General features: G+C 39.3%; 1 protein-coding gene across 7 annotated transcripts in view; it reads right to left on the minus strand.

Annotated features, from left to right (window-relative positions):
• The window catches only part of LOC109468561 (neogenin-like), a 130,131-nt gene that overhangs the window by 31,722 nt on the left and 73,002 nt on the right, over positions 1 to 25,407 (minus strand). For all 7 annotated transcript variants that reach the window (XM_019766815.1, XM_019766814.1, XM_019766820.1 and 4 more), the window contains 3 exons: positions 20,645 to 20,755; positions 5,095 to 5,289; positions 994 to 1,089 (listed from right to left, as the gene is read on the minus strand). In XM_019766815.1, the coding sequence (XP_019622374.1) occupies positions 994 to 1,089; positions 5,095 to 5,289; positions 20,645 to 20,755 (402 nt within the window). The remainder of the gene's footprint in view (positions 1 to 993; positions 1,090 to 5,094; positions 5,290 to 20,644; positions 20,756 to 25,407) is intronic.

The raw sequence follows: 25,407 nt of genomic DNA on the forward strand, positions 1-25,407 counted from the left end.
ACTACAACACCCCTCTGTATTTAGGAGGGAACAGTATCTTTGATGTGTTAGTGGTTGAATGCAGAGCTGATATTTTCCTGTTATTGTTGCTTTAGAAGAGACTATTGTGCAGTAGCAAAGCTGTGTACATTACAGGGAAGTTGTGAACAGTTGTGCACTGCAGAAAAGTAGCTCAGACAGTCCAGTTAGAAGGTAGGTTGACAAGGAAGAGAACACAGTTTTGAATACTAGACAACCTGCTGCCATACACATGTATTCTCTTCTCAGCCAAAAGTCACGTCTCGAAAGAGACAACCACTCCAAACTTTCTGACCTTGGACCTGGGTTTATTATTAGAAGTATTCCTCCATGTTTATAGCTTACAAAGCCAGCTCCTCTACACAAATGGGGACTCCTAATACCCATCTACAAAAGTTGCTGGGGAGGTAAATTTTATATTTTTGCCCCTAAACTTTCAAAAATCCAGTTCAACACTGGATTCTTCGGAAATCAACAGCTGGAGTTGGATTTTGAAGTTCTCCATTACAATTTTACCAAGACAAAAACACAGGTACACTGACATTTGTTTTCCAAAGGGACCTGTGTTCATTCACATGATCACACTTACATGAACATGTAACTTATGACCACAAATACAATGGGAACAACATACAACAAGCAAATGTATAAACACATCACAATTTTTACATGCAAAGTGTTATAAATTGCATGCCTGTCAGGAAAAAATGGTTAATTAATCAAAATTTTGCTGATTTATCATCTTTCACATGCTTACCAAAATACTGTCTCTTAAACACTTAAAAAGTCTGACAACATAGTCTACATTACTTTGATGTTAAATGTCACACAAACATCTGGTAGAAAATAAGAATTAATGTTTGAAGTATACAGACATACACATGTTACAAGTATGTACCATTAGTGGACAAAACATGATGACAAGATAGATTGTACTTGACACAGACTTTTGAGAGAAAGAAAAAGAGGACTTACTAGTTTTTGGTCGAGTGTAGGTGTTCTCGTATATGGGGATGCCCTCCCCAAGTTGGTTGTACGCCCGCACCTTGATAACGTATAAAGATGCCGCCTCTGTAGTAAGAAATAAACAATAATAAAGACATTAATTTGTGCAGTGCTGCTTAAATCTGATTGGGTGATTTAAAATCACTGTACAATCCTGATTGGTCCAACACCCCAACTGTCCATTACTTGAAATCCTCTACATCAATTTACAGGCTTGATATACGCAGTGAAGATAGAAATGAATTTGAAACTGCAAAGTTATTGCCTGTATAGTAAAATAGTTCAGAGGGTTTAAATGTATGACAAACATAAAATGTTATTATTTACTTTACAATGTCAATAATTTGAAGTTATAATACCACCCTAAAAAACACAGAGCCGTCACAACTGTGTGTGATGTCTTATGACAGAAAATTATGATTGAAGCAAGTAGTGATGAAACATGGCGGCTTGGCGTACTGTCTCGTTACCTCCGTAACTCGTGATAATGGGGTGAAACTGCCGTGCTGTGGGTGTTCCTTCCCACCAACGCCATCGCTAAGCAACCTTAACATCCGCTAAATGCCACCGTCAACTCCGATAGCGATCTCCAATATTAGAACCGAGGTTCTCTTATCATTTTATCCCTTTTTTGAACCAAGAAGCTTTGAAATTTATTACCTTTTCATCGGAGTGTAGACAGGGTGGCTAGTGATGGTGACACGATAAGACGAACACTAAATCTTGGCATTAAGTCTGTCCCCAAACTGCATCAAACTTTTAAACCAGAGGCCAACAAGGGACTTGTTCAATATCTCAAGAGTACAGCAGCTGGGAAGTTCTATCTTACCTTCCTTCCTCGTTAAAAACTAATTATTGGTAACAACTTGCTTAAGCTTGCTGAGATGTTATTAATTTCTGAACGGAAAACAAACACAAATTTGAAAGGTAGGTGTGTTGCAGTATACCTACCATTTATCATTTATTAAAAAAAATTACTTTGAGCCATATGGTACTCTTTACGTCTACAAATAACTCTTTGAAGACAGAAGTTGGTGGCCTTTCTCAATTCACTGTTTTGGTCCAGGCCTACTTTTTTTGGCAACGGTTCCTTGGGTAAAATCCCTGCATTGGGCACAGAAGACAAGTTGATGCTCCCAGTCTATAACATTCAGTCACTAGTCATAAGACACCTACTTAACAGTCCTCACGAGTCTGGCTTGAAAGCTACATGGTAATGCTGAGGCCCAGGCACTGACACACATTTCATAAAATTTTCAACGCCTTTTAAGTGTTCTCAAAGAACTGGCTTATACCAATATCCCAGGAAAAATCATACACAAATGTAAATTAAAGTGAAATGTTTTTGTTGTAATTCTTTACATGTTCTTGATTTGATATGGAAAAGAAAACTGTATGAATTTAACCTTCAGTATGCTAAAGTAGAAGGTTGGCACCGAATTTGTATTAGTTCCAGGGTTAGAGGCAGCAGGAAAAAGGTTAACCAAGGATAAAACACTAAAGCTCTATGCATCACCAAATTCGCATGTTTTACAGGCATAAGCCCCTTTATCTATAGTTCATCTGTTTCTTGCTTTATTTATTCATTCATTGCTAAGCAAAGCCATCCATACTTGTCCCAAGTTAATCCACTTGGACTTCATGGCTACAGTTTCTGCTTTATCTACGAGTTACTCTGGGCCTAATGAAACTTTTATCAGCTACATATGTGGAAATGCACCAGTGCCATGGATTTTTTTGTCATGGTACACCGCATGTTCTGCTATCTATAGATACATCAGAAACATTCCCTCAACCAAATGCAATGGATTATGTGTTGGTACATTTTACTGAAATGCGAGCATTCAGTACTGTTGGCATTACCAAGTGTTACTTTGGTCTATTCAGCACTTTATAGTATTGCATATTATCAGATACATTTTTGCACATTAAACTACAGCATCACACAAATCAAAGATGCCATTACATGCATTTTTACAGTCCTTGAAACAAAAATCTGACTGAACCATAAAATCAAACAAGCAACGCTAAATTTGTAGAGAAGTAAAATCATCAGTGAAAATGGCTGTTGATTTCGAGGTAGCGCCCATTTGACTGCACTTTGAAAGCCCTTTTTTCGCAAACATCTTTCCCTGATGGAGAAACTGGATTATCTCATTACGCAGACGCGGCTTGTACGACTGAACGAGCATTTGATCAAACATTTATACCACTCCGAAAAGCGGGCTGAAATGCGTTCTGGCAGAAATCGCAGAATGACAGACGAACTGGATTAAACAATCACTTGTCCGACCAGTTCCAGTTTGTTTGAAGGACGCATTACGAGATTCCTCGCAATTCAACTCCGGCTCTTTAATCCCAGTTTTACTGCGATTTGATTGCCCCTCCCCAAAAAGCTTTCAGCTTGGATAGGTATTTCATTAAGGAAGTGGATTAAGTCATTACTAGAATGACATCTGCTACAGTACTAGAGAGGCTCTTGTGATGTAACTCATTTCATTACAAGACTACAGTGTGGAAAATACTACGCAGTATTTGATTGGACTTTATGAGACTCGTTCATCGTCAGATGTACGAATGATTGGCAAAGTGGATCATTCTATTACCGGTTGACAGTTTGGGGGCTATTGGGTCTGTGGCCTTTTATTCTTCCTTTAAACAACCTCTGACCAATCCTGGGCGACCTTGACCACCCATCGTGTCACAAAGGTCACAGAGACAACAGAATTCCTGTATTTTTCAAGCAATTTTAAAGTAAAGTCAGGAGATTGGATCCAATCCCAAATCTTAGAACCTTGCAATGTTGTACACATAATGTAAAATCAGCAGCAGCAATTCTACACATTTTACAATGTAAAAATCATTCTTAGAAATGTGGAACGGTTTTGTTTCAAATTTGTACATTTTTACACTGAAAATCCTAGCTTCCTTGTTGTTTTTTTTGCATGCGAGGCAGTAGTCCACAGCATTAGCATCTGTTCTATCAGTCTTACTTGACAAGACACTGACATATTGTAGTCATATTCCTCTGAGATGAAATATCCGACTTGTGTTGCAGATTGCATTTTTCAAGGACAACCTAGAAATAAAAGTGCTGAAAGCCACCCTCAGCTCGCCAGTCATGCATTGCGAAGAGTTAATTCCACACAAATGTCAACTGTTTGGGACACTCATCACTTTGAAAGGGGCTGCAGGGAGGTATTTGCACCGAAGATGCCTTTTCGGTGACCTCTAACTGCTGGTGTTAACTACAAACTGTTACACAGTCAACATAAACTGTTTGGACCCTGTGGCAAGCATCGTTGTACCAAATCCCCGCTGAAATATGGTCAAGGGAAAAGCCAGTCCGAGTCCATTTGAAACAGCCATGCCTTCGGGATCCAATTTTCTAAGTCGCTTGTACTGATGCATGTATCCCATGGCACGATGGTTTCTCGTTTCAACACTTGTAATCAGCAATAAGTTTCAGACTTATCTCGGAGGCAGCTATCTATGCTAATGATGTTCATTTCTTATACCTGCACAGCTTATCTGTAGCATCGCACCGTTTTTTCTAAGTGAAGATCCTCCAAGATACTGCTGCATCAGCCTGCTGCAGTTCTATTTCAACTTAACCTTCAGCCTGCTATGGTAGCCATTTAGCACCAAATTTGTAATGACTACAAGGTTAGGCAGCAGGGAGAGGGTTTAGAGGCATGATTTGAGATAGCAACTTTCTTCATTCTTACATTTTAACATGAACTTGTTGAAACCTATCATGGAACTGTAAAAGGACCTGACATTGTTTACCAGATACCTTTGACCCAGTGTTGACGTCACACTTCAGAGAAGCCATGTGACCAGTCTCACTGGGTCAGTGTACTGAGTAAGACCAGAGTGACTGGTCAAAAGGTCTGGGTGAGAACACTTACCTTTTGTGTTGGAACAAAAGTTTAAACTTGTTGAAACTTGTATCTTATTCTATCTTCCATCTCTTTCTTGATGACCTCAATGAAAAGCAGCCATCAGAAGTTAATTCTAGGAATAAAGAAAGGCTCAAACAAACAAACAAACAGTCTCTGATGTGCTCACCGAGGTTTTCGATGGTGAAGTATCGAGTCTTGCCGTCCACCACGACACGGTACTCGTCAGGGAAGCCCTTCCCGTAGCCGATGATGTAACCGCGGATCATGATGTTCGTGTCCAGCGGAGGCGTCCATGACACCACGATGCTGTGGGTCAAAGGTCGCACGTGGAGAGAGCTGGGCTGGTTCGGCACTCTGGACTCTGTGAGAAGAAAATATGAGACTTGGTGAGACAATTTGCTATGCACAAAATTTATGCTCAGTTTAAGAAATTCTAATATGAATATTTTCATATGCTGAAACAACATTCAATCAAAATGCATTTATCTGGATTAACTTCAAATAAACAACAGTCATGGTCACTGCTTTCTGCTTGTCATCAAAGCAGATCAAGCCCAATTTTTGAATTGACTGTACGATATACGGTCCCAATAAAAGCATCTAAAATCCCACCACAATTAAGTATTTGTTATGGCCATAAAACAAGCAATATACATGCATGCCAAAGCCAATAAGTATCAATAGAATACTGTTTTTTTGTGTTTCTTGATAGAAAGTACAAAAAAATACAGAATATGTCAGTCTGAACCTGTAGTTCCATGGTCATAATAACATGATAATATAATGATCAGATAAACAGATCATTTTTCTTGCTTGATTAAGGTCCAGACACGAAACCTTCAACATTTGTGCTGACTGTCCAAAATTTCAATACCCCTTTCAATAGCAGTAATACCTTGGTGTATGCTATGAATAGGTAATATGATCATTTTATAGGGTGTTAATTGAAATAGCGATGTCATTATATGGATAACGGGTCCATTATGTCGATAGAAAGGAGGTCATTATTAAAGTGGGTCACGGGATAATGTCGACAGTTATCTTTCGAAAATCAATCCGACGAAATAGCGGATAACATTTGGATGCTAATTAGAAATAAACTAGCAATTTGCTGCCAACAAAGACTTATGATCCATTAACGAGATGTTAATTAAGGCTTAATATGGCTTCAATTGCAAACGCAATATGTAATTTGAAAGCTGGTACAACAGACATAATTTCGTCATTTTTAGATTTAACACAAACCTACCAAACTGTGAATTATATTTGAAGTGGTTTTATCTTAACTGTCATTTTAAACATCTACAAGCAAAATTTAGAATTCAAATCAAAATTATCACTCCGTATTCTCTACTATTATCTGCAGCTTTTTGTTAAAATTGCAGTTTTTGACATTTTTTGACATTTAACATTGCTGTTATCATGAATGTCACCACACCTATGGAGGTCTCATTATTAATCATTACAGTCCTATAGGGTAGGCATTATCTCCCATTTGACATCACCCCTCTAGCAGTGTAATTACATGTATGGATGAACACCTTCAGGGTTGACCACCTCCATAGCAAGGGCAGTGTACAAACAGTACATGTACATCTATGTATTTAATGTATGTTTGCTAATTACATGGTTTATTGCCTATTTGCCACACTATAAAGAACATAGTACAATGTACGGAGGGGTTTGAGAAAAATTTAATGGTAAATTACCAAGCAAAATTGGGTGCAAAGACAAAACATTTTCACAGTCTGAATTTGATAATGACTTTCTAAAGAAATATTGGGCTTGTTTGAATTTTAATCTCAATTCTTAGTTCTTATAAGCCAAAAATGTCACCAAAATACATTCTTGAAATTCTAAACTTACTCTGTTCACCAATAAATGTAGGCAACAGACAGCATAAACTTGCACTGATTCTTTGCGGAGTTAATAATGTCTGTATATTACTAGGATATTACTGGCTCAGCCGAATTTCCTAGGAGGTATTTCCTGGCTCCAAATCGTCCCCTGTTGATAAACGCATGCTTCGTGCCCTTAGTTTAACTACCATCTCCACAACTCCGCTGTAATAAACGCTGCCAGAGTTTTATGAGTCTACTCTATTCCGCGGAGCGCCCCAGATCAAGTGGGGCAAAAGCAATCTCGGTTTTAGCCCCAACTCTCCGCGCAAGGGTCCCTCACCTCATTGCAGCTACGTCAGGGCACAGCTCACTAACTTTGCACACATATAATGGTTCTTCCCCCCCAGGGCTTCTCTGGTTTCCAGGTTAGGAGGGGGAGGGGCAGAGACGGCAGTGAAAGAGAAATGGAGATTAAAAAGGGCTGGTCAAAGGATACGACATGCACATAACGGAGAAACAGCTTTATGAAGAGCTCTAAATGTTTTATTTCTTGTCATAACCTCTTCGCGGTTATAGATAAGCTGAGGATTTTGCATTGCAAGTGGGGGGGGGGTAAATTTGGAACATGCACATAACAGAGAAACAGCTTTATGTAGAGCTCTAAATGTTTTATTTCTTGACATAACCCTTTGCAGTTCTTGATAAGCTAAACCAAAGAGGATTTTGACTTGGGAGGGAGGAGGGTAAATTTGTAACATGCACATAACAGAGAAACAGCTATATGTAGAGCTCTAAATGTTTTATTCCTTGACAAAACCTTTTCGCTGTTCTTGACAAGCTGAAGCAAAGAGGATTTTGAGTTGGGAGGGAGGGGGGATTTGTGATGGATGACTTGTCCTATGACAATCAATTCTGCTTGCCGCCGGTAATTTCTCTAAGTCATTAAAGCGACAAGAAAATTTCACAGGCACTACATCACACTCCGCTAATTCTTTGATCTCAGCGCAACACAATCTTGTATGCAGGTTGAATGATGCCTATAAGAAATCATTTAATACATTCCTAATAGAAGCGTCTTTTTTCGGTGATTGTAAGTTGTACCTTCTGTAAATTTGTGTATTTCAATCAAAGCTGGGCAATGAAATGTTGATAAGGACCCCTTTTATGTCTATCTGCATTATATTTGACTCTCATATTTATGGCTCCCTTTAAATATGCCCTGTGGTATTTATATTCCCATTAATTGCACATGTTATTGACCCAAGTCTATTTCTTCTCAAAAGTCTGTGAAGTTACCTCAAAAGGGAAACTGAATTACGTCAAGTTTTACACCACTTCACTTAAACATGACCAAATATAACATAAAAATGCTCTCCCTGTCTACAGTGTGACAGGAAAACCGATTCCCATCCCTCAAGCTTGGAGGAATAAAATCAACAATGCATTGAATCATACATTCTGTATCCATAAAAATGATGGATCTGACTTGAAGATCAATACATAGAAAACGGCAAAGCCATTTTCGGTGATCTTTATCTATGCAGACTTTACTCATCCTTGAAGAGTGGATGTTTCTCCATTTTTATATAGAGCCCTCAAAGACTCTTCTTAATTTGTTTCCTAGTTAATTTTGCTTCCAATGCAGTGTGTGGATATAAGCAGCACTTTGGGACTCATTTCTGACCTTCTTCTAGGCCGCAAGCCTTCATGTCAACCTTTTCGGTGATCTATAAAACCTTCCTTCGCAAAATAGCTGCACATTTATAGCTCCAGGGGTTTAAACTGCCCACATTTTGGGGCAGAGTTCACAAACCTGGCACTGCATCAAGATTTGCCTGGGGAAGGCTCGGCAACTGGACTGAGGCATTGTGGGTCTGAGGTCATGACCTTTGATTACACCTTGGGAGTCTGATATGCATTGGGTCTACGACTATCAATAGCCTGCTAAAATATTAACCTACTGAAAAGCCAAAGGGCTTTCTTGCAAACATTTTTACTATACACTAAATGGACCCAAACAATGCCAAGAAGACCACCAAGCAAATAATTTCAACCCATTCCTAAACTTCAATCTCATTCACTTGTTGTATACAGTCTGGACAGAATGCATTTAGCTTCTGTTGTACAAGTTGTCAATAACTTGCATTTCATCTCATGGGGGCCCAAGAATTTGTTTAAGTTGCAGAAGGCATTGCAAAAAAAATACTGTAAATCACAATTAATTCACGGACTTTCTTCTTTCTTTCTGCACCTGCCACCACTGCGAATGTATAATTACATGAGTATCTTGCTCAGACTGTGAACTTTTGCTACTGCGAACATAAAATGACAGTACTACAATTCTCCTGCCTTCCATATACAATCTCATCATTCAGTTACTGTAGTCTGAATAGCCTTGCTTCTTTTTTCATGTTTGTTCCCCTTCCTACAGTCTGATGTTGATCTTTACGTGCCTCCTGGTGTTTCAGCCAATTTTAACAAACTATTCCATGTCCTCTCCACATGAGTCCTATCTCTCTCCACAGTCCACCACGTCAAGTACTTCTCCTGATCTTGCTACAGATAGTTGGCACATGGATCCATTCTCCATGTTTTATTCAGGCCCCGGTTAACCCGCGGCGCTCTGACACAGCGTTATCTTACAGCAGCCTCGCTGACAAGATGCTCATCTCTTGACACAAGCCGAGGCTCTGGTAGAACCTTTTCTGGCGTTATCGTTCCTCGCCAAGAGTCGCAAACGTCAAAGATACATACTCTGCACCCGACAATGAAATTCTGCTGGATGTTATACTTTTGAGAGCTTCTGTGAACACAAAGAGTGGTTGCTTTCTTTTCCATGGTTCAGATCTCTTGACACACGCTGTAGCTTCAGAGACCCTTCTCCGGCGTTATCATTCCCCACCAAGAATCACAAATGTCAAAGAAACGTACTTCACATCCGACAAAAAAAATTCTGCAAGAGTTTACGCACATTACTCTGGGCTTCTGTGAACATTAACAGTGGTTGCTTTCTCTTCCATGGTTTGGAGATTCCATAGTTTCTTTTTAAACAGTGAGAACAGCCGACTGTAGACAGCATTATCTGATAACTCAAGGTCGTATGTCTTTCATGTTGACCTCTGGGGCAGAATCAGTTCAACCCATTTCCCCATGTCTCAGCGGGTAGCTACATATCAGGAACAACACGTAAGAAATCACTACTACTAGCTGTACGCAGTACATGATAAGATACAGCTCCTTTCAACATGGTCCCAGAACAGGCTGCCTAGATCTATTTCTTCGGAAATAGGCAATTCCATTTGGTTACGATAACTGCAGTACAAAATGAGAGCCAAGACAGGGCTTGAAATCTGTTTTCTGTTGTATGTGACTCATGATAGGGATTAACCAATATTCATTGAGCTTTCCAAATTACACATTGCAATATGTTCTTACATCTGTGTATGGAGATTTTGTTTTTGGTGGGCTGTCTGTTTGTTTGCTTGTGTGTCTGAAGTTAACGGAATGGAGTAGGGTCACAGGAGTGAAAGGGGAAATGGTATAACCACAGACTGACTGAGTTGGAGGTCAAAATGGTCTCACCATAAGCTGGGAGGAAGTAACAGTCCCTATGAAATATGCACAGAATCAGCATGAAATTCACAATAATGAATAAAAACAACTTATACCAGGGAGGTGACCAACTCCCACTAATAACTTTTCTATAATTGATAGCTTCAGCTGTAGACTTGCATGTATGCAGATATAATCTGTCTACATCTCGCCTAGCGAAAGTCCATTTTGGTCCCGCCATATATTTTACCACTTCCATTTGGCAAGCAGGCTTTATCTCAAATAATGGAGGATGTATAATATATGCAGGGGCTTACCTAAAACATTAAGGATGACAAAGTGTATTACAAAAGGTAAACTGACTCCATATTCTAACCTTCTCACAGCAAACTGATCCTGTGGCCAATACAGACGTAATATCTTAAAAGTGCTTCGCAGAAGAAGGGTTAATAATATACTGGCTCCGTCTCTCAGCTAACTGATATTTTGACCAATGCAAACATGGTACCTACACAGTCCTTTGCAGAACAAGGGTTAACTATATCACATTAGCATTCCAAGTACCATGGTAAAGCGTTTCACAACTCATCCCCCCGATTTGCGTGATTTCACAGATGTTTAGGCCCCATTATATCTTCGCGACAGTTGCTTCCACGTGTTTTGTCGGCTTGTCACGTACATTTCACGCCATACCGTAAGCGTAGGCGTTAACGTCACTCGTACCATATCAAGATGTACCGATGTCCTTTGCGTACAGAAAAGTTTTACCATCAGAGTGCAAAAAGCTTCTTCCTATGGGAAGAACGCATTACCACATGAACAGCGATAAAGAAATACAGATTTTATGATGTTTACTGAGTGCATTCTACACTAAGGCTTCATTTTTTGCAGTTAATGTCAATGACCTTTCAGTTTTACAACAGCAGCGAAAACTATGTTAAGGTGAAACGGTTCGAGTTGCCATGTAGCTTCTATAAACATCATTTACTGTACAACATGCCTGTCCCTGGTACTGAATTCTCTCCTCAGGCCATCAATGATTCAAAAACTAACCGTGGACTTAGAAAGAATCACCCTACAGCAGCATAATTCAATATCTAGAAGGATACAGTTGACGTGGCCTGTTCAATGACTCTCTGACATTAAAGCTGTGAGAGTATCGAATTTGTTGCTATAGCGCTGTCCTTGGTTCTGAAATGGCTGCTGCTGTGAGATGCCTTCAGGACGTTGACAACCGCACGACGTTACAAACCCAACACAGGCATGCTGTTTGCCAAGATAACAAGATTTCAAACATAAATGTTTTGGAAAGAGGGGCAAAAGCTCTTGTTATGGAAGACTGATATCTCTTATATGGTCCTGCTTAGAATTTCTGAGACTTTGGCTGCCCACTGTATGCATTATACCCGTGAAATCACGGCTAAATTTTTGCGGTAGGCATGGCATTGGGAGAACAAGCGGTCTAAACCTTGCACCTCTGCAAAATGCCAGCCTTTCTGTGTCATATCATCGCCCTGGCAACTAGAAGGGCAAATTATGCAAATTACCTCTAACAAATCTGCCCGTCTTGACTTCTTTTAAGGTTGACAACAGGTGAGAAGAGCAAAAGTTCTAACGTACACAACCTAGCTATTCAATAAAGTATGTGGGCAAACTAGATGATGCAAAACTTCCATTAAAACTTTATTTAATTGTTTGTAAATATTCTAAGCTTTGCACTCAATAATTACAGGTAGAACAGGTTCCTAGCTCTTAGCAATTAGAACTAACTTGTAATTCCCAATGCATATGTTATGCATGAAAGTCTCATAAATACTGCTTTCATTACTTGGTACAAATTAGTAGTATTTGAGAACGAGAACTTCTCCACTATGTTGAACTCATTACAAGGCTCCAGCTCCCCAAATGAAGCCTAAAATTCACCTCTTAAATCATCCTTGTGTAGGGATAACAGAAAGACAAATTTGCCAACATTCTAGTTCTCCGAGTGCGTCACCCTTAACCCTACCCATCCATTCACATTAGCCATGTCAGTAGTACGCAGCCAAAACCGACTCATCTAATTAGGGAAGGAAATAAGCGACCCGTGGTAGATCCAACTTTCCCACAGGTCAATGCCGAGGCTATTACGTCGAAATTGTCGAGCTGCCGTCGCATTCATCACGAGATAGTTTCCATTACTCATCGCGATTCAAACGGAGGAGCCAATCTTTGCCAAACCAACACTTCTCCGTAAGGGAATTTGAGGCCGGCGATAGAGCCTGGAATGGCATTTCTATGGCAGTCCCAAAGCCTTGTTCCTGGAATACTGCAAAGTTAAAAGTCAACTACAGAATTTAGAAATAGCTAAGAACAAATTGTACATGACAGACTTATACAACTGAAATTCTATTTGAAGACTCATCTAAAGGTATCAAGAGTTTTTTGTGAATTTACTGGCACAACCAAAGAGATGGTCTGACGTACAATATACTACAACAGGCCTAGGACAGCTACAAACCTTGTCGGCCAAGAGGCAGGAACCTAACTTGTTGTGACAAGTCCTAAGTGGGTATCCCCAGTGACTTACAGTAACTGTGTGGATGGACCTTCCTGTCAATCTACATTAACAAAATCTCCCTCTACATTCCTGCTACTCTACTGCACTCCAACAAAAGGACACACAAGCAAATGCACAAACTAGAAAGGTAACAATTGCAAAGCAAATGCATAATGTTTACCTTTGCATATGGTCTGCTCTGTTAATTCTTACTCAAACACATTCATACATATGTTGATAGGAGTCTAAATCCCTCCTGCTATAAAATTGCAACATGATGTAACCCAACACCAGTTACCATGGTCACAGACATCTGGTTTCAGGTCATTGACCTTTTGTGTTAGGAGAAGAGTTAACTGAGCAAAAACAAAACATTTCGTCCCTGGAGGTAATGAATAACAGGACAGTCTTCAAGCTTGCAAGGTCTGATTCTCTGGTATGACAGGAATAAATGGTACAAAACTGCTGCATGTAGAGCCGAAAGGTTACGGTCACACATCACTACCAGGGCAATCCCTTACTTCTCATTTCAACAGGTCATTCAAGATCAAACTGGCCAGAAAAACAATGAAGGTTACCTTCATCTGTGTCAACCGAAATGGACCATTCATTTGTCTCAAGTGCAGTCTTGTGGGGAGTGGGGTGGGGGGCAGAGAAAAATGGCACGAGGCTTAGAAGTACACAGATTCTCTTTCAGTCAGTCTCAAAAGACTATGAGAGATGATATGAATCCTCAGAACCTTAGAGAAAGTATAAACTATAGTTGGCATGGTTCCTCATTAATATAAGATGAATGTTAACAAAGATGAATATTTCTAAAGCTGAATGATTTCGAAGCATACTGCTTGAATTGTTTCCTTGCAGTAGTTGATAGACCTTCCTTGGGATTAGGCAGTATATTACTCTGAATTCATGGACTCCATTTGCGTCACAATTATCCTATCAGGAATATTTCCATCTATCACCAGCCCACAGAGAGTGGCCTGCGCCCTAAAGCTAGTGTGCTGCAAATAAATGAGCTACAGGAATACACCGCACCACTCAGACCTAGTCCTCTCACTCACCCGGACTATGCTGACCTCTGGGCAGGTCGAAGCCACAGTTGGCCGACACTTCCCAGGTCTAATTAGATTTGGTGATGACATTCGCTCAAGGGCGAGAGTCCGCAACCACTTCTCATCTTTCTATTGCAATGCTTCAACCATTTGTCACTGCAAAGAGGTTTCAGCCTGATTCTTACAGTGTATGTGTGTTTGTGTGCCTACTACTAGTCTTTTTGTCAGCTATTATTTCTTAAAATATGCAGTTTTAGGATTTAAATTCTGAAAATAAGACATTAAGTCTTAAACTTTTACTATGCAGTTTCATGAAGTGAACTTCCTTATGATCAAAGTTTGAAAATGAAACCTGAAAGTTCTGCTGCAGTATCAAGGAAAGCTGCCAGGGCGGCCAAAATCTGATCTCATCCTCAAGGTAAAGACCTACCCACCTACCAAGTTCCATAACAATCCATCCACAGATTCCTAAGTTATTGTGCTAAACTTCAAACATACAAACACTACCAAAATCATAACCTGCTAGGCCAAGGTAACAAATACTTCTCCTACCACAGCCCAGATTGCGTGTATATTCTATTTGCATTTGGAGGAAGCTTCCCATTTGTCAAGGCAACAGTAGTTTTCAAGCGTGCAAACGCCTTCTGCCGATCGCCTCCGACATCTTTCCCGACAAAATTACCTCCAGGAATGGGAACAAAAGATGGCGTCACACTTCGCGGCGTTCCGACAATCACCACAATGGAGTCGTATGTTGGGTAATACATTACCTTGTCAGCTGCGTGGGAAGGGTACGGGTCATTAGTGAACTGGACTTCTCCAATATGCTTTCCCGAGTTTTATGTCCGGATTTTACTACAAGATCATCAAAGGTATCCTAAAGGCCTTCGGTTTTTATGGTCTTGCAATAATTACAAGGAAGGAGGTGGGGATAAAAAATTGTAACTTCCCTACTTCATGGTAATTCTTAATGAATGTAACCATAAAGAAAAGAAACCAAAGTTTTCATACCTCTCTGAACTATTTAGTTTTTGTGAATTTCTTGCTTTATGCCAATAATTTCTCAATGATTTCATATAATTATTTTCCCAACTTCCAACAGGTAACATGCATATAGGGAAATTGAAATCAGGAAATGAGATAAACTTTACCTTGAACCTTTGACCTAACTACTAGAACCTTTGACTAAACACGCAGACAGACATACCAAAAACAAATCTTCCATACACACATGTGTTTACAAAACTATGTACATGTACCTGTATTAATACTAAGGATCTTAGTGTTTGGAAATGTAACTTTCATTCAAAAACAAACCCTACTTCCCCATCCATGCACAGGCATTACAGACATTGCAATTCCATGCATGCCTGGTCATACTATTTTCTTTCCTTTCTGATTAGATTTTAGAACTTTGGCAACAAGATTACAGCAGAGGACCTGCTATTACAGACGTCCGCTCTGGCATTTCGTACTGGATCTCGGAGAAGAAGAATGCAGCTGGCAGCAGCCATATTGGGAATCAATAACCGGCTTGACATGACCTCACAACAGCAAGAATGCACTCACACTGCCCAGAATGCTAAGCAACTACTGTTACCTCCATGAAAAATGGAGGTATTAATTTTGGTCAGTCTGTCTGTGTGTGTGTCTGTGTTTCCACATATTTGTGGTCAACATAACTCAAGAAGGCCTGAATGGATTGTGTTGGTATTTAGTATGTTAGTAGGTCTTGGGAAGAGGAAGGTCAAGTTAATTTTGGGGCTTCTAGTGGCTGTCCTTGGTACTGGAGCAGAACTTCCCTTTTCTTTCTTTTCTGTCCTTGGCAAGCTATGGTCTTCATATTTTGGTGGCAAAAATGCACCCAAATTCTCTCAAGAAGACTTAGCTGAGACAATTTTTAAAAATTATTCCGTACTTCTTGCTTATTTCACCTTCCTCTGCTTATTTTTTCCACTGAGAAAACAAGAACCATTTAAAAACGTTCCCACTGCCTTTAGATGTAACGACCGGAATATAAAGCACTTTAATTTTAGAAGGATGTTCCCCAAATCCTATCAAGCACAACATCAAGTCGAGGATTCGCACGTCCTCATCACATTCAAACCGTGATATAGCTTTGGTGAGCAATATAAACCGCAGGGCCTAGCTTGTAGTAATATCCCAGCACGGCAGATATATGGTATTGATACTAAAGCCCACTGCGGATACGCACTGGTAAAGACAGAGAGTCTAGATCTGGGATAGGAAACTTGGCGAAGCAGCTTCTTTCCATTTGGGCAAATGGAAGGCCAATATTTTTTGGAAATTGGAAAAGACAAAACTAATTTAACTCTGCTCTTGGTGTGAAATTTTTCTCTTAATTTCCATCCTCAAACTTTCTGGATACACGAAAAACAAGAAAAGCTATGAATTACATGTATGATTTTAAAAGCTTTTTATCTAAATACAATGTTCTGTAAACTTCAGGAACTTTGGGACAAGAAAAAAATTTCTATACTATACATTTTATCCTTTTTTCTGTCCTACTAAATATCTAATTAGAGTCTCTACCTTCTAGCTAAACAACCTTGCGTAAATTTCTGTGATAAGTGATACGAAAACCCACGGAGATCCACAGAGCGCGGAAACAGCTTCCAGTCATGACTATTTTACTTTACGACGTGGAGAATAAGCACTCATGGCTGGAACACTTGGCTGTGTTAACAACATGTGTCTACTGCAGATCAATGGTGGATGGATGTATTAACACACGTTTCTAACACACTTCTTTCATATTGGTAAGACCTGAAGTGGACCATGTAAAATGCCTTACAGGGCAGAAGTAGTTGTGTTATATGTTTTACAAGTTTTGCTTTATATTCTCATTACACATTTCACCTATGGGGTTTATAAAGCCATACAGAATCATCATAAATATAATGATAACAGGTGGGTAAAAGTTACCCAAAATCTAAATAGACAAATCTTTCAAATCTTCGAAAGTTTCCTTTTTTAAAAACACAGTGTTTTCAATTGAATAACTCAAGCTAAACTCAATCTAGATTTGAACACACCACCTATAAACCAAAGAATTTAAGCCTTTGCCATTCCCTACTAAAAACATGAACTATGTACTATACATAAGTCTGCTTTTTACAAAGATAGCACAAGTTGCGCTACAGTTTTAGTTAGAATAACCCAGGACCACATATCTAACTTTATTAGGCCAAACAGCCCCGTAGGATTCCCTCTTGTCAGCAAATCTCAAACGCTGGCATTAAATGGATACTTGTCCTGTAGTGCACTTAATGCCTCTACTTTACCTATCTGTTTCTGGGCTGCCTTCATTTAGGGCTGCGTTTATTGACTGGATTGAAGGAGACTTACTCATCTAAACAACATGGAGGGGTCTTTAGGGCAGCCAATATGCCCAGGACTTCAGATGAGCCTTGCTAATGGATACTTTTACAAGGAGCTTGAAAGCCAGTAAAACTGAAGTGGTCAGATTTTTGGTTTGGCTTGGTTGTTCTTCTTTACTGAATTTGAATATCCAATGCATTCTTGAGAGAAAAATAAATAACACACACGGCATTCCAAATTTCCTCAAATATGTTGGTTTTTGCCTTGAAGTATGAAGTTCTACAAACAATAATGATACTGTGACAAGTTGCTTGTTGTATTACTTTTCTTCACTAAAGGAAATGATAAGAAAAATGCAACGGAAATCCTTGGTGCACAACAATACATATTTCAGCACCATGGAAAGCTACAAGTAATTTTCTGAAATTTCTTGTCTGAAATGTTTATCATGATCTATGATCTTGAATCATTTATTCACATAGATATATTAGAAACACTGCCAATAATATGTTATATCAGTAGACATCTTTACCCGCTGAGTAGTTGATAGGTTGAAAACTCCTCAAAATGATTATAATAACTTATTCATAGCTATGGTGATGATAGAAATGCTAGTAGTACATACAATATAAATTTATACAAATAATCGCCAAACTATAGAACAAACTTGTTTTCATATCATTATTACACATTTTACATTACGGTCACAAAATAAAGTATTATTGATTTAGAGTTCTATAACTAATAATTTTTAAAAGATCCTTTCTTGGATAAATTTTACTCATCAATGCTATATGATTTTTTATCATATTCTTTTATCATCTTCTACTTCCATCTCCAGTTACCAACATTTAAAATATTCATAGGAATGAGCTATGAGATCTTTGATACAGAGTATCTTTTTAAAAATTGCTTCTGACATAGTGTGGGAGGGGTGGTGGTCTTGGTGTCAATATATTTCTGAACCTAAAAAAAGAAACTTCAAGTATCCCTTACAATGCAGTCATCCTCCATAAATGACATTTTGTCTCTTCTATTATCAACAGCAGTAAAGAAAAACCAGCTTCAATCATTGGCATGGTAGTAAAAGTGTCTTCCCTGTTCCACCACAACATGGGCATAACTAGAGAAAAGTTACAACTTAATCCTCTTAGAAACGACACATCCTTTCGACCAATTGCGCGGGAAGTCGAGTCGTAAACCGAGATTGCATCCAACGATATCGCCGGGAACAGATATGAGGAGGATGTACGACAGATTGAAATACGTAATAACTCCATGGATAAAAACCTTCATTTTAGTGCAGCATCCCTTGTTCTGATTCAAATGCAGGTTGAAGTAAATGGCACGACTAATCCTCTTAAAAACACCCCAGTTGAGTGTTTCATGCTTGTATTGAGTGCAGCAGTAACAACTGCACATACCCGAGTAATAAACACCTCTTTGCCAAGTTGCTTTGGTGATGAGGAATAAATTGAGAGCATAAAACAAACTTTACAGTCAGGTCCATTTTGTCTGGGAAAATGACTTCGCGGCCACGACGTGTTTTGTTTACGACAGTTTCTAAAGCATGGCAACAGTAAATCTACACCCTATTCACAAGCAAAGCCGTCTGGAAATTTTTCTACAAAATCAATGCAAATCAAATTTGAGAGGCCAAAGGAGATAAAACTGATAAAATCTCTCAATTTGGCCCATTGACAAACATCGACAGAAGTGTTGTGATGTGGTACAATGAAGTGGAACTGATTTAGTTCCACCTCTCATAGGAATTGAGATCTTACACAGACTCAAGGTGCTACGCCTTCTCATCGTTTAATCATATTATTTGTCTTCCCTTGCACTGAGGATCCATGCAAACCAGTTTACTGCAAAGATGGCTTAGAAATCCTCCATAAATGTGTTAGGACAATCCCATAAGACCTATCAACCATCCTATTATTTTTCTATGAAATGTAATAAGGAACTAGAAAGGTAACATTTGCAAAGCAAATGGATAATGTTTATCTTCACCTGGTCTAGCCCAACAATTTACAATGCACTGTTTGTTCTTACTCTGTTCTTCTACATAATGTAACCCAACACCACAGGGTGTCTGCTACAGCACCAGTTACCATGGTGACAGACGTCTGGTTCAGGTCATTGACTTTGTTTGAAACAGAAGAAGAAACTGAGCAAAACCAATATGTTTTCCTTCTGCAAATAGAAGCTTTCTTGCCATTGAAACAATGCTTCTAGTGTTTTTATTATTATTTTTCTCTAACTTGGAAAAAACTGACATGAATAATTTCACATACATGCAACATGTACACTGAAGTTTCCAAAAACCTAATTTCAAAAGCGGTTGTGACTCCCACTGTGCTGTTAGTTCCTATCCTCTTACTTCACCCTTCTAACAACCTCAGGAATAAAATCAATGCACCGGGGTGATACAAAAGTCCTTGAAATCCCTCACTCCACATTTGACTTGCACGCTGGGATAAGTACCAACCCACTAATGCTTTAGATTATTGAACTCCAAGAGCCGCTATCCTGAAATCTGCAGTCTGCACTTGTTCATCCTCTTAGTGCCTTCCCCATACTCGGCTGATTCCTTATTCCTGTATTCCCATAAGTTGGGAGGAGCCACGTTACGGCTGAACCCAGAAGCTAACCAGGTTTCCCCTGCCACATATTACTGCAGTTGGTTAGGAAGGCTTTTAGTGATGTTTCTGAAGAATCCGGCAAATGAAATGGGCTTCAGTGACGTGGGAAACTGTTTTGCTTCCCTGGAGCTTTACCGTTGCCACTTTTCCTGGCGTGATGAATCGTCGCTTCTCCTTTTAAGACCTCTCCAGACGCTGCCGGAGCGCGGGATAGACCCAGGGACTCCGTCACGCTGTCTGTCATTCAAATCAGTCAGCATTTTTTCTTTTTTTTTTTGCACAACGGTACTCTCTTGGCTTCACTTTTTGGTCTGGGATCATGTTACTTCTTTCTACATACTTTCACTGGTGCAGGCAGAATTTCACGCGAGTTTTACCTGCAGTTTCTTTACCTTTAAATGTAGTCTGTCATCAAGAAATGCTCTCTACTGTCGTCACTTATGTTCTTCAAGAATGGTAGGTAGTTCTTGGCCAGCACTAGTCACATCACCCTAATGTCAGGGGCTGGTTTTGTGACAAACCAGTGCAGGTAAATTACTACATATCAGAAATACCTACACAGCTCCAGTTTTACATGTATACAGGTGGTATTTCCAGCCCTGTTGCTGTAACAGCTTTTAAGCTTCTTACCCAAAAGACTGGTCCTGTGAGTAATGCTATGTCCAATGGAATTTGGAAGATGTCCCTTTTAGAAGTGGCCATTCCCAGAGACTTAGAATCGTTGCTACTTGAGTCCACTTACCGTCCAAGTCGTTTTCGGGTGTATCTGCCACGTGCCACTCCGTGGGGGGTCCGCTGCCATTAACCGTCTGTGCGGATATCCGGATGCTGTACTCAGATCCCTTCTCAAGACCTGTGGGGAAACACAAGTAAAAGGTTTGAGCTTGGGTGCATTTTCTCATTTCCATTTTGATACAGCATTTGAATTAACAACAACAACAAGACATCAGAGATTTCAGACTTCTGAATTCTCCTGACGACCACTAATTTCTGCTGGCTCCCAGCCAATTCTGAAACCTTCATGTTCAGCCCATTTTCTGAGTCTGACCTTCTGACCTGTGATTCTGCCTGTCAATCTGCATACCTCAACCCATGTGCTAACAACCTACTCTGGCAATCATATACACAAGCCCTCAGCTCAGCCAAGCAAAACCATCCTTCTGTACCGTGAAGTCAGTTGACGTATGGAGAGGGAAACTAAAGTGTCAAAACACTGATCCCTTCTTTCATACAAACTTTTCAATCTGTCAATCATTTGTATAACTTGTGTATATACTTCTATAGTTACTACATGTTGCTATACTAAGATAGTACAATGATGGTCACACAAGTGCTTTATTGATTCTAGAACTGCAAAATAAAGCAACTGCAAAGAAAACAACATAAAAGCCTGAGAAAAATCCATATGTTTTAGTTGACAATGTCCCTTCTGACTTAGCCAGATCAATTTGAGACACCGTCTCATTAAAATGCCATTTGTATTTTCGATCTATTTCAGTCTGAGTATCAAACAATACACAACTGTTATTACACAGGACTGTGTTGCAGATTCCTGAATATACTTTTCATTTTCTTTTTCCAAAATATCACTTACAAAATGTACATGCTGTATATTAGAACATGATAAAAACAGTAATTAGCAAAGGCAGAGCCATATATTATACTTTCATGAACATCAATCAAAATTCATTCTCAACTAAAACCAATACTCCATGACAACTAACCAATTCATTCTTACACGTCGTTAGATATGCATGTGTCATGCTCCTTTATTTTCTATTACCAAGCTTTACGTATTGCAGAGTTATAATAACTGATATTTCTAAAAGTCTGAATTAGGAAACTGGAAGATAAGCATGTGTTTTTAACCCCAAAATATTATGAGGCTATTTTATACCATTTGTTCTTTTAAAAAAAACAGATAGTACCCCCTTACTCAGAGTGGACCAGTCCATTTCCTAAGGAACCAGTGAGAGTGGTAAGAATACATGTGAGCCCACTTCTTGTGTTGCCATGGCAACAGAATAAGGACTACAACAATGAAGCTTATGTTTGGACAGGTGGTGATGTCACTTCTATAGACAGAACAAACATGTTGACCTCTGCTAAAAGGTCAACATCAAGCCTAAAAAAAGCCCATAGGTTTCTACACTTAGCTGTATTTAGATGCATGTATTGATGTAAGCTAGCAGAAATTACATTTAAGTTGCTGGTTTTAGTGGTACATTATAGACCTAGATTATACATGTAGTAAAGTAGGAATTTTCACAGTCCCTTCTAAAACTGGATATATAAGAACCAATTGTTGATTGCAATTGTGTATGTCTTTATGCTATATTAAATCCCATGATATAACTCTCTGGCTATTTTCTGTGTAAAAAAATAGAACAGAAATTTCTCTGGGAACCAGATACATGTACTGTATAATGGGACATGCAATAGGAAAGCCCACTGTCTACTACAAAAGATCAGACTAAATCACAATGACTGTATATTAAGTATGTTTGAATAACCTAATTCAAAAGCTGTGCAGAACTACAAGCAACAAAGGCTCTGGTTTGCAAACATCAGACACACAAGGCAGGCAGGGAAAAATTGGATGAAATCATCGAGAAAATGAAGCCTTATTGATGATTCCCTCTGATGCAGTAATTGGTTTAGCTGGCTGACCAAATTATCCATGGCAAGGAGGCCACCGTCTTACATGGAAAGGTCAGCAAAGGAAAGCATTCAACAAAACTGAATACAGATTCAAGTCTTGATGGACCTACTTTGTACAAATCAGTTCTAGGAAAATTCCAGAGAATGTTACATAACCATATCATTAGGCCCTGTCATTACATGTATACTGGGAAATTATTCACTTCTTTGCAGTAGTTTTATTTCGTTGAAGGAGGTTTTTGTGCTGATTTAAATTTGCTGTTTATACAACTTTTTTACGGTAGATCATACTAAAAATTGATATTCAGGGTGCCACAAATTCGTGGTGAAGAGGTCCATGCAAAAAATTAAACCACCCCAAAAATTTAAAGGTTTATAGTACTGTAATTCTCGAATATTTATAGTACAATTTCTTTTTCCTGCACCTGCCGCCACCGTTAACATACAGTTCCGTGAACACATCCATTTTTCTGTGAACTTTTGAAACTGCAAACATAATAAAAGAGAATTACAGGAGTCTGTACTTCTTTAACCTTATCCCTTCTATATCCACATAACCAATACAAACCTGGTGCCAAACAGCTACCTTAGCATTCTGAAGGTTGAACATTTTTTTGTTTCAAAGTGAATTGTGTGACTCATCCTCTCATCATGGATTTCAAATTAAGTGGACTGAAGCTTCCATCTCATCCAGGTCTTTCATCCTAACTACATGGTGTGGGGGTGAAATTGGGGCATATTTGCATTAAGTATCACATCTACCTCCCCCTGGGTGTGAAGATCGATCAAAGTAATCTGGTTATACACTGCAAGAAGCCTGGCTGATTCACGAAAAAACAATTTGGGACGGAAACATGTGATTTTACATTAAAAATGTTACAGACATATAAAAAATGGGTAGGGCTTAAAATAATTTTTTTTTTGCATACAAGGTAACATTAACAACTACATGTAGCTGCACCAGACAAATTTTACCTGCACTCAGACTTTAAGAAGTATGGATCATATCAAAAGCTGTTAAGATACCATTTCAATTTATTTCTTTTATACTTCACTGCTGGTAACAATCAATGCTGAAAATAAAAATCCAACATACACCTATGTGGAAATTAGGTGCAGGTAGACATTAGAAATACCTGCATAGCTCCAATTTTACCTGCACTAAGGCACATGTACACCCAGTATTCTGAGCCCAAGACAGAGTAAAACCAGAAAACACATGTCTGGTCTCTGCCCTCTTTACAAATTATAGGCAACAATCTGACCGTTCCTATAGTTTTGTCTTCCATTTTACCATGTCGTGTCGTTCGTCCGTCAGGTTGACGAGGACCGCTTTGTCATCCCTCTGTAGTAGGGTGTGTACCATACTGGTCATCTGAAAGTATGTGGAGAAATCTCTCAAGAATTTCTGCACAGAAAACTCAATTGTGTTTTGCCAACAGAATAGAGTAAAATCATATTTGTGTTCCATAAAATCCAATTACACAAATGTATCAGTAAATGACTCACATACATGTAAGCTATCTGAATGTAATGCTTAATTTTTCACAAATAATATGTTGATTTCTTGCATAGTTGGTTAAAGGTTTCTTATGACATGAAAATATGGAGAAATTTTGGCCATGAGTGCATTTTTAGACACTCTACAATACAATTGTTTATAGAGGGTCTAATGCAAGAAGACATGTAATTTTCAAGATTTGGAAAAGAATCAGCGCATTCACGGGTAGCAATCCATCTTAAATGGTGCATTTAAATACCCCCGCCTTAAAATCCATACCCATCCTTGTTTCTGAGTCGGTGACACTCACATCAAAGCTGATAGACCAGCCCCTCGCTCGATACCATCTGCACCTTTCAGATCAATACAGACTGGGGCTGATCAATCGTTTTTCGCTGTAGGGGAATCATCAGATTCTGGATTGATCCTTCTGTGTGTATTTTCAGATTCTACCTGCCTGACTGAGAAGCCACTTTATGTTAGCAATTAGAAAGTAAAAATTTAAGTGATCTCACACTAGTTTACCTTACTGAAGAGCTACTCTTCCACTGGTCATGACTGAGAAGACAGAAGCCATGTCCAGTATTTATAGGTTCATTGTAACAGTGGACCATGGCTTAACACCACATTCTAAAGACTGAGACCCTTCCCAGCAGCATGTTGGGTGAGGCGGGATTCAAACTCCCAACATCTAGATCAAGAGACAGGGTCGCTAACCACTGGACTATCCAAGAAATCTGTAGATTTGAGTAAAGCATTTCTATGCAGGTTTCTGTATTGAACTAAGAGATAACTAAATCTCTTGTGTTCAAACTCCATGTCCAGTATTAGCTTTGTCAGCAAGGCTGTTCCTTTCCTATAGCAACCAGTGATACTGGTTTTCCTAGTCATATTTTCATTGCACTATTGTAGACATTCAAGTACTATTTACAAGGCTGTTTTACAATCCTGCATTTAATCACAGCTTGGCTGTACATGTAATTATCTACCTGAAATCCTTCTACAACAAGCTGAAAGACTGAGTCAACTTGCTGTGGAAACTGTAAAACTTCAGGGCACCCTGACGTCCCTTTAACCGCTGTGTTTACAGAGAGTTCCAGTCCGGTCGGTGGAAATGATTTATGATGACTGCACGCCATCTGCAAGCCCTTCAGATGTAATGTGACCTTTGTTGGGGTCTTGCCGTCGGCACATTAAAAATTTGCAATTAGCGTTAACGATCTCAAGACACGTTAGAGCTGCGCTCGAGCAATTACGGGGGGGAGGTCGGTACGCGTCTCGCATGCCGCCGCATCAATGTTCCGGGCGGGAGGGGCGGTTTACGGCGGCATTAGCGGCGTGCG

The sequence above is a fragment of the Branchiostoma belcheri genome, unplaced genomic scaffold, assembly GCF_001625305.1.
Source record: "Branchiostoma belcheri isolate BF01 breed outbred unplaced genomic scaffold, Haploidv18h27 scaffold2, whole genome shotgun sequence".
Taxonomy (NCBI): Eukaryota; Metazoa; Chordata; class Leptocardii; order Amphioxiformes; family Branchiostomatidae; genus Branchiostoma; species Branchiostoma belcheri.